Source organism: Grammomys surdaster, unplaced genomic scaffold (genome assembly GCF_004785775.1).
Source record: "Grammomys surdaster isolate TR1022 unplaced genomic scaffold, NIH_TR_1.0 126660, whole genome shotgun sequence".
Taxonomy (NCBI): Eukaryota; Metazoa; Chordata; class Mammalia; order Rodentia; family Muridae; genus Grammomys; species Grammomys surdaster.
In genome coordinates, this window is record NW_021621449.1 from 3,014,945 (window position 1) to 3,024,716 (window position 9,772).

Sequence of the window (9,772 nt, forward strand, 5' to 3'; positions counted from 1 at the left end):
GAGATATGGCCTCTGAGGAGTAAAGTTCAAAAGGCTTTGCTGGCTGAGCTCTCAATGGAGACTCGATTGCCTTGTCTCCTGAGTGCTGGGATTTCAGACTTAGTACTGTTTTATGTAGCTCTGAGGGTCGAACCCAGGTCTTTATTCATGCAAAGCGAGTACTGTACCTACTGAACTACACTCCAAGGTTCATGATAAGCTTTTCTAAATGTTTAAAAACAGAAGTGTAGTCGGGCAAAGTGGCACAAAGCCTTTAATCCCAGCACTCCAGAGGCAGAGGCAGGAGGATCTCCAGGAGTTCGAGGCCAGCCTGGTCTACAAAGTGAGTTCCAGGACAGCCAGGGCGTAGAGAAACTTTGTCTCAAAAACAAACAAACAAACAAACAAAAATTCAAAAGTGTTGGGGTCTGTAGTTCTCTCACATTGTTAACTTGCTGGAATTTCCTTCCCAAGTTTGTCCTCCAGCATTTCTCTGCTGCTTGGCTCGCCAGGAGGACTCCAAGGCTTGCGATTCACTCCCCTCCCCCACCTTCGCTAGTCCCGGCTTCTTTTCAGTACTAACCTTAGCTATGTTCATCTCTTTTGTTTTGAAGCACGTTACCACGCCGCGGGCCCATTTAACATATCCTTTCTCCACCCATACAGTTAGTTCCAACCAGATCTAAGGCTTCAATACTTTCTCCACCCATTCAAATTCCTGGCTAAGGAATGTAGCAAGCCTGCATTTTGGCCACCGGCTTCCTCTTCGCTTGCATCTTTTACCCCGGAGACTCACCAAGGACACTAAGAGGCAGGACAGGAATGGGGTTGAAGAGGAATTCATCGCAGTCTCCAAAGCAGACTCCTTCGACAGGGAGCCGTGCGCCCTGTACCAAATCTGTGCAGAATTTGGGGTAAACTCGAGGATGTGGTGGCCTTGACTCCTGGAACCCAGAGGCAGGGTTCAAAAGTTTCACGTTCTAGAGCATTTTGCTTTTAATTTGAAATGAGAACCGGGTTTGAGCTAGAATCATCCAGTTCTCAGGACTCCTTCCCTGCCCTTCTCTTACAGTTCCTCTCCCGGAGGAAGGTTTGAAGAAGACAAAGGTGTGCTTTGCCTACATTTTATCGCCCTTGGGACACGCCTAGGGTTCCCTGGAGACAACTTTTTTTGCATTATAAACAGAAGTAAGTTTTTGTAGGCGCAGAGCGGGCAGCTGAAGGAGAGGACCCCTACGGTCCAGAGAAGCGAGGTTGCTGGGCTACGTAGCCCCCCGCCCCCACCCTTGTAAAAAGAGGAGAGGGAGAGGGGGAGAGAGAGAGAAGGAGGGAGGGAGAGGCTACATGGTTATTTCAAAGCTGCAAAAATACGTAGCTGAGATTATTAATCATTTTTTTTCCTTAGTGTGGCTGGAAAAGGACCTCAGAGTCCTCGAATGTTGGGTTTAGAAACGAGGAGTCAAAGAAGAGCCGTCACGGAATACAGAATGTCTATTGTTCTTCGATATGTTCGTGATAAGGCCAGTATTTTAGATTTTAGGCTTGCATTTTTGTTTGTTTGGTTTGGTTTTGTTTCTGTTTCTTTAGGCAGTCTGAAGATCAGGCTGGCTTTCAACTCTCCGTGATCCCCTTGCCTCTCCCGAGGTGTGATTGGCAGAGTGCTCAGCAGGTAAAAAACACTTGTATAAGCACAAGGGTTGACCCTGCAGTGCCGAGAGAACCAAGTTCCAAACGTGGTCCTCTGCCTCCCTTAGGCACACTGTAGCAGGTCAGCACTTCATAATCCGCCCCCATGGATTAAACATATATAATAACAGATACAATTGACAAGATTCCAAACCACAGTAAAAGTGCTACACCTTTGATCCCCGTAAGGCCATAGTGACAATGGCGGCAGTGGTGGTAATGACGGCAGTGGTGGCAGTGGCAGCAGTGGTGGCATGGTGGCAATGGTAACAATGTTGGCAGTGGTGGCAATGGTAGCAATGGCGGCAGTGGTGGCAGTGGTGGTGTGGAGCAGTGGTGACTCTGGTGGCACTGGTGACTGTGGCGTCAGTGGTGGCTATGGCGTCAGTGGCAGCACATACAGGCCTTTGAGACAGAGGCAGGTGGATGTCTGTGAGTTGGAGGCCAGCTTGGTCTACAGAGCAAATTCCAGTACTACTGAAGCTACATACTGAGACTCGGTCCAGAACAACAAACAAACAAATCCAAAACCGAAAAGGGCCATTCAAACCTGGTCTTTTGTAGTACAAAACCCAGGAAGAACCACTTTGCCAATACTCACTGTGGCCAAATCTTTGCAAGGGAAATTTTTTGTTTTGTTTTGTTTTTTGTTGTTTTCTAGACAGTGTTTCTCTTTATAGCCCGGGCTGTCCTGGAACTCACTCTGTAGACCAGGCTGGCCTCGAACTCAGAAATCCGCCTGTCTCTGCCTCCCAAGTGCTGGGATTAAAGGTGTGCACCACCACTGCCTGGCCGCAAGTGGGATGTTATGCAGGGTAGCACTTCCTCTCTGTTCATACACTGAAACAGACTTAAGCTAGGTTAGAATTATTTCACTCACTTATCTGTGAGCAGGAGGACTGATCAGCAAACCTTGAACTTGGGAGGTGGAAGCAGGGATATCAGGAGTTTGGGGCCAGCTTCAGCAATATACTCTGAGGTCAGCCTGGGCTACATGACACTCTATTTCAAAGAAACTACCAAAACCAAATTTGAAATACAATAAATTTCTTATTCCATTGCTTAGGTGGCTGAGGCCGGAGGACTGCAGTAAGTCCAAAGCCAGCCTAGGTTACAGTAAGAACTTGTTTCAAAACAAAACAGAACAGAAGGACTCTACATTAATTTAAACACTCCTTAAACTAGGCTTGGTGATAGGCAAGCCTAGTCTACATCCTGAGTTCAGCCCACTCAAGGCAACATAAAGAAACCATGGCTCAAAACCAAACCAAAACCTGAGCCAACTTTGACGTGTTAAAGGGACAGACCTACTTAGTAAGGTAGCCCAAGAGTCTTAAGCAGGTCATAGGCTCTTCCTTCAGACTTTTGTTAAAAAGCAGCATTTTTGGTAGGAAGATTTCCCCTTGTTTCCCAAAGTGAAAAGCAAACAAGAAAAGGTGAGTGCTGAAAGAAAGCCATGTTTAAACAGAGACGTTGGCAACAAGGTCTGGCTATTTTACGTTTGTAGGAAAGAATGGAAGAGGAACCTGCCTTGCCTGAGATCGCCAGGGTTTTTTTTTTTTTTTTTGGTTTTTAGATCGGATGCCCCCACGCTCCCCCGCCCCCCGAATCTCAGACTGGGTCACTTTACAGCTTCTTTTGCATTATAATGTCCTTGGTGGGCCTTGCAGGTGGGATTAGTTGTGAATTCACAGGGCTGGTGGGGCGTGGGTGTCTACAGGGTGGAGGGGGCAGGATAGGGGGTGGGTAGGGGTAGGAGGCTTGAGGGGGAGGAGTAAGCCAGGGCGCTGGGACCTACCCTTTAAATCTATCGCCTTGAGCTGTTGGCCTTCAGAGAGGCTGATTTGGCGTCTTGCTCTTTTTCGGGAAGACAGGCTCGCTTCATTCTGGCTTGTTGATTTAACTCTTATTTCTAAGATCTTTCTCCCTCTTGACACTGAGTTTTAACGTCTTAACTTTTTTGTTGTTCTAAAACTTTTTAAAAAGTCCCTTCCTTCCCTCGCCATCACACTAACATGAGGGTAAGTCTTTCTAGTCTCGACAGTTTCAAGGAAGCATCGAGTTCTGGGGACTCCTTGGAGGCAGCGTCTGCGGTTCTTCATCCTGAGGAAAACTGTTCTTGCTTACAAATGTCTGCTACTGAGAAGCTCCGCGAAGAGACTGGTAAGGAATTCAGTCCCTCAAGAACCAAATTAATTAGGGTAAGAGTAGGAAAAACAGGATGAAGGGTCACCAACATAAGCAGGTGACATTATCGGTCTTCTGGATACCCCTCTGAGTTTGACTGGTGACACATCAGCCAAGTCTCGACAAGAAATAGACACCAGGAACATAGAATGGAGCGGTTTGTGTGTATTTGAGAACCTAAATATTTGGGCTCTTTGGAATATGTTACAGTAGTTAAAAGTGGAGGGGTAGTAAGTGGTGTCCTCAGCCCATTTTTGGTGAGGTTATACAGTTAAGTTTGCAATTTAACCAAATGGTCTTTTTCTCCAGCAGAAGCAGTTGGCTTTTCTCTCAGCCTTTGGGAATGTAGGTGTCACTTAGCAGTTCTGGGTTTGTGAGCTTGAGCACGCCTCCTAAACCCCAACCGAGTGCACCTTAAAGGTAGTTCCTTATAGCTAGCTGCTGGAGTTAAGGTCTGAAACTCAATTTTGTTTGTACAGAGTCAGCCCAGTATTCAGACTTGTAAATGGTAGAACCAAGTGGCTGCTCGTTTGTATGTGTATTGGTGTTCTGGTTGTGTGTAGCGCCAGAGAGTGTGTGCTGTGTTGCTCGGGTGTGTACGCTGCAGTGCTCGGCTGTGTGCAGTACAAGTCAAGTGCAGATGTGTATTTTTAGTGCTTGCCCCTAGTGCCAGGAGGGGGCATAACTTTTCATTTAGTAGTTGCTTTAAGGGCTGTCTGCTTATTGCCAGACTACATACAGGCTAACATCAGTGTTGCCATCAGCGTGGAGCGTCCTGAAGACTTCTGTGCAGGAGATGTCTTCCAGCCGCTGCTGAATCTAGGAAATGTTGGGGCAAAGCTTGGTGGTAGAGCACTTGTCTCTTGCTCGAGGCTCTTGGTTCAATTGAAACCCTTGGCCTCTCCGAAGAACAAAATGAGGCACACATAAATCTAGCACTGAGGCAGGAGATTTGGAAGACTTTGTCTTCTGGGGAAAAAAAAAACAAACAAACCCAAAACAAACAGCTGTAGAGCTAGAGGGTCAAGAATAAGACAAACAAATTTGGTTAACTGGAATTTTACTCTAGTAATAATAATTTAACTGACCCTCTGACTGGTTGCTCTTATACTAGCAGAAAAGACCGTGGGACCATTTTGAAATATACCTTTAAAAAAAACATGGGGCAGGGGGAATCTAAACTCAGGGCTGTCCATTGCTAACAAAAGATCTATCTAACCCTGGAAATTTCCTTAGATAACATTCATGAAGTGCTATAGATTTCATGATTTTTTTCTTTTTCTTTTCTTTTGTTTTTTTTTTTTTCTTCTTTTTTTTTTTTCGAGACAGGGTTTCTCTGTATAGCCCGGGCTGTCCTGGAACTCACTCTGTAGACCAGGCTGGCCTCGAACTCAGAAATCCGCCTGCCTCTGCCTCCCGAGTGCTGGGATTAAAGGCGTGCGCCACCACCGCCCGGCTCTTTTCTTTTTTTTTTAAGGTTTTTTCGAGACAGGGTTTCTCTGTGTAGCCCTGGCTGCCCTGGAACTCATTCTGTAGACCAGGCTAGCCTCGAACTCAGAAATCTTACCTGCCTCTGCCTCCCAAGCGCTGGGATTAAAGGCGTGCACCACCACTGCCCGGCAGATATTTTCATTCATAGATATTAGTTAGTTCATCTCTAAATGTTAGTTTACACACACACACATATATATATTATGACTGGGGCATGACTAACTCACTGGTAGAGTATGAAATGAAATGTCCCAACAGGGTTCGATTCTCTCAGCACCATGCAAAAAAAACTAAGGGAGATAAAAGTCCCCAAAACCTGGGTCCTGGGGTAAACCTGCACTCAGCAGGGAGAGAGGAGAGGTAAGACCCAGAGGGCAGGCCAGCCTTTGCTACCTGAGACCCTATTCCCTCAGAAAGAAAAGAAAAACCACAAACATAAATAGGCTAGGCCCTCTACAGCCCAAGCACTTTTGCACTGTCTGTCTGTCTGCCTGCCTATATCTACTTGAAGCGGGCTGGTTCTGATTTGTGCCCACTCCTGTCATGATCAGCAGTTTACAGTGTAGTGTCACTGTTCTACTCAAGAAGGAGCTGGGCGAAGGGATCAGACTGCCACTTCATCCTTTCTCTCCATCCTGCCACTTAACTGAGTATTTTTTTTTTTTGGTTAGTTGTCTTTTTTTTTTTTTTAATAGGATTCCCAGGGTCTAACTGTATAAGTTAAATAAATAACAAAACTTAAAACACGTATGTAAAAGGGAGATGTATGGGCTGGAGAGATAGCTCAGCAGTTAAGAGCACTGATTACTCTTCCAGAGCTCCCGAGTTCAGTTCCCAACAACCACATGGTGGCGCACAACCATCTGTAATGGGATCTGATGCCCTCTTCTGGTGTATCTGAAGACAGTGACAGTGTACTCACATACATGAAATAAACAAATCTTAAAAGAGAAAAAAAAAAGAGAGAGAGAGAAAGGGGGAGATCTGTGCAAAATGGTACCAATGGTGTTACACAAGGGTGACAAAGTATTCTGGGTTGATTATAATAAAAGAATTAGGTTTTCTTGTTTTTTAGACCTACGGCTATGAAGATAACTGCTTTGAAAGTAAATATATTAAACGTAATATTTAAGTATCTGGGAAAATGGTTTATTTGGTTGGTTGGGTTGGGTTTTTTTGAGGCAGGGTTTCTCTGTATAGCTCTGGCCATCCTGGAATCCACTCTGTAGAACAAACTGGCCTTAAACCCAGTAATCTGCCTGCCTGAGCCTCCTAAGTACTGGGACTAAAGGCATGTACGACCATGTCGGGCTGAGAATGTCTTATTTCTTAACAAGTTATCTGTTCTATTCCTAATAGTCTCTCCTCACCCTTCCTCTGTGGATATACCTCTTCAAGAGAGCCCTGATTCTTCCATCAATCCTGAACTAAAGCTGTCTAGTCCTGAGGCTGACGAGGGCCCTGAAGAGGAGAACAAGGTCCCCCCCAGGAAGCAGAAGATGCGGACTGTGTTCTCTCAGGCCCAGTTGTGTGTACTCAAGGACAGGTTTCAGAGACAGAGATACCTCAGCCTCCAGCAGATGCAAGAACTCTCTACCATTCTGAACCTTAGCTATAAGCAGGTAGGGTTGTTTCGTTGCTGCTGTAATGTAACAAAATGAGACTGATTTGTTAATAAACAGCTAACATCTGGATGCCTCTCTAAGGCCTATCTTATTCTCCTGTTAAAATCATAATTATGTGATTTATATATTGCCCACTTTATTTCTTCAGTTACTTTATCTGCTACTTCACCTCTCACTCCTATCTCCAAATCAGGGTCTCTGTAGACCAGGCTGGCCTCAAACTCAAGAGGTCCACCTACTTCTGTCTCCTGAGTGCTGGGAATAAAGTTGTGCCTGGCTTTTTTCTTTTTTTCTTTCTTTCTTTCTTTCTTTCTTTCTTTCTTTCTTTCTTTTGGTTTTTCGAGACAGGGTTTCTCTGTGTAGCCCTGGCTGTCCTGGAACTCACTCTGTAGACCAGGCTGGCCTCGAACTCAGAAATTTGCCTGTCTCTGCCTCCCAAGTGCTGGGACTAAAGGCGTGCGCCACCACTGCCCGGCTTGATACAGAATTTTACTATTAAAGATAGACAGCCAGAGGCCTATGTGGTGGTACAGGCTTTTATCCCAGCACTTGGGAGGCCCAGGCAGGCAGACCTGAGTTTAAGATCAGTCAAGTCTACAGTGTGATCTCCAGGACAGCCAGGTCTATAAAGTGAAACTCTTTCTTGAAAAAAGCCAAAAGCAGGTGCTGGGGAGATGGCTTATCTGTTAAGAGCACTGGTTGCTCTCCCAGAGGACCTAGATTCAATTCTCAGCACCCACCTGTCAGGGTTGAGACCAACCCTGTCTCGAAAAACCTAAAAAAAAAAAAAAGATCTGCATTAAAAGGTGGTGTACTGTGCTTGATGGTACATAGCTAAACTCTTAGCACCTGAGACAGAGACAGGAAGATTAGCAGTCCAGGCCAGCTTGGAACTCAGCAAAACAAACAGAAATGGGGCTTGTATGTGCCTTACCTGTAAGTAGTATATACAAGGCCCTTGGGATCAATCCCTAGTGATACTCTCCCCCCATCCCCAACAGCCCCAAACTAGCTAGAAATTTGTCCTCTTATCTCTCTCCATATGCCCCCTCCATTTCTAATAAATAATATTTTTTATTTATTTTTATTTATTTTGGTTTTTTGAGACAGGGTTTCTCTGTGTAGCCCTGGCTGTCCTGGAACTCACTTTGTAGACCAGGCTGGCCTAGAATTCAGAAATCCGCCTGCCTCTGCCTCCCAAGTGCTGGGATTAAAGGTGTGCGCCACCACCGCACGGCATAAATAATATTTTTTAAACATTTATGAAGCTGGGCTTTTTGCCTGCGTGTACGGCTGGGTATCATGTGTGTGCAGTATTCCAGGCAGGCCAGAAGAGGGCATCAGGCCTCCTGGGACTAGAGTTACAAATGGTTAAGGACTACCATGTAGGTGCCGGGACTTGAATGAACCTGGACCCTCTGGAGGAGCAGCCAGAGCTCCTGTCTGTGTTCTGTATGTCTTAGCTTGTTCAAATGTCCTGTCACTCTGAAGGTTAAGACCTGGTTCCAAAACCAAAGGATGAAGTGCAAGCGTTGGCAGAATAACCAATGGTTGAAGACTAGCAACGGTCTGACTCAGGTAACAGACACTTTCTATGCTTTCCTTTTCCTCCCCTCTATCTTTTATGTGTGTCTGCACCATGTGTGTGGCTGACCCATAGCTGTTGGTATGGATCCCACATTTCCTGTAAGATCAGTCAGTGGCTCTGACTGCTTCTCAGTCCCATCGTGGTCCATCTGTGCCTTATCAGTCCTGTCTTCTTCCCAGTCTGCTTCCCTTGTGTACTCCTTGTGATCTTCTGTTCTTTGAGGCAGGGTCTCTCTATGTGGCCCTGGCAGTCAGAGATCTGCCTGCCTAGTTTCAGGAGTATTGGGATTAATGGCCTGTGCCACCATGCTAATCTTTTCATATTTCTGCAGCTTACGACTTTAGATTTCCCTTTTCACTCATTGTGTTAATCACCTCTTTCAGATGGGCTCAGCACCAGTGGCATATCCCAGCATCCGTTGCAGCTGTCCCCAGGGCTATCTGGTGAACCCATCTGGAAGCCTTCCAGTGTGGGACAGCCAGACCTGGACCAACCCAACTTCGAGCAATCAGGCCTGGACCAACCCAACTTGGAGCAATCAGGCCTGGACCACCCAGTCATGGTGTACTCAAGCCTGGAGCAGCCAGACTTGGAATGCTGCTCCGCTCCATAACTTTGGGGAGGACTCTCTGCAGCCTTATGTACAGTTGCAGCAAAACTTCTCTGCCAGTGATTTGGAGGCAAATTTGGAAGGCACTAGGGAAAATGCACATTTAAGCACCTCGCAAGCCTTGGAATTATTCCTGAACTACTCTGAGAATCCACCAGGAGAAATATGAAGCTTACACAACAACTGGGCTTAAAGTCAGGGCAGGGCCAGGTTTTTTTTTTTTTTTTTTTTTTGGAGACAGGGTTTCTCTGTATAGTCCTGGCTGTCCTAGAACTCACTCTGTAGACCAGGCTGGCCTCGAACTCAGAAATCCGCCTGCTTCTGCCTCCCAAGTGCTGGGATTAAAGGCTGCGCCACCACTGCCGGGCCCAAAGATATTCATATTGTTTTTTTTTTTTAATTATTTGTTTTTTGTTTGTTTTTGCCTTCTGTTTTTGTTGTTTATCAAGACCAGGTTTCTCTGTAGCTCTGGTTGTCCTGGAACTACTATCTTAGTGGACCAGGCTGGCCTCAAACTCAGAGATCTGCCTACCTTTTCCTCTTGAGTGATGGGATTAAAGATTTTCCAAAGATTTTTAGATTTTTTTTATTATTATTTGTGTTTTT

At 45.8% G+C, this 9,772-nt stretch overlaps 1 protein-coding gene across 1 annotated transcript; it reads left to right on the plus strand.

The window, feature by feature from the left end:
- Positions 1-3,680: 3,680 nt before the first annotated feature.
- Positions 3,681-9,335, plus strand: Nanog (Nanog homeobox). The gene is made up of 4 exons (XM_028761046.1): positions 3,681-3,828; positions 6,703-6,965; positions 8,460-8,546; positions 8,940-9,335. The coding sequence occupies exons 1-4, from the start codon at positions 3,681-3,683 to the stop codon at positions 9,333-9,335; spliced, it is 894 nt and encodes a 297-aa protein (XP_028616879.1).
- Positions 9,336-9,772: the final 437 nt, after the last annotated feature.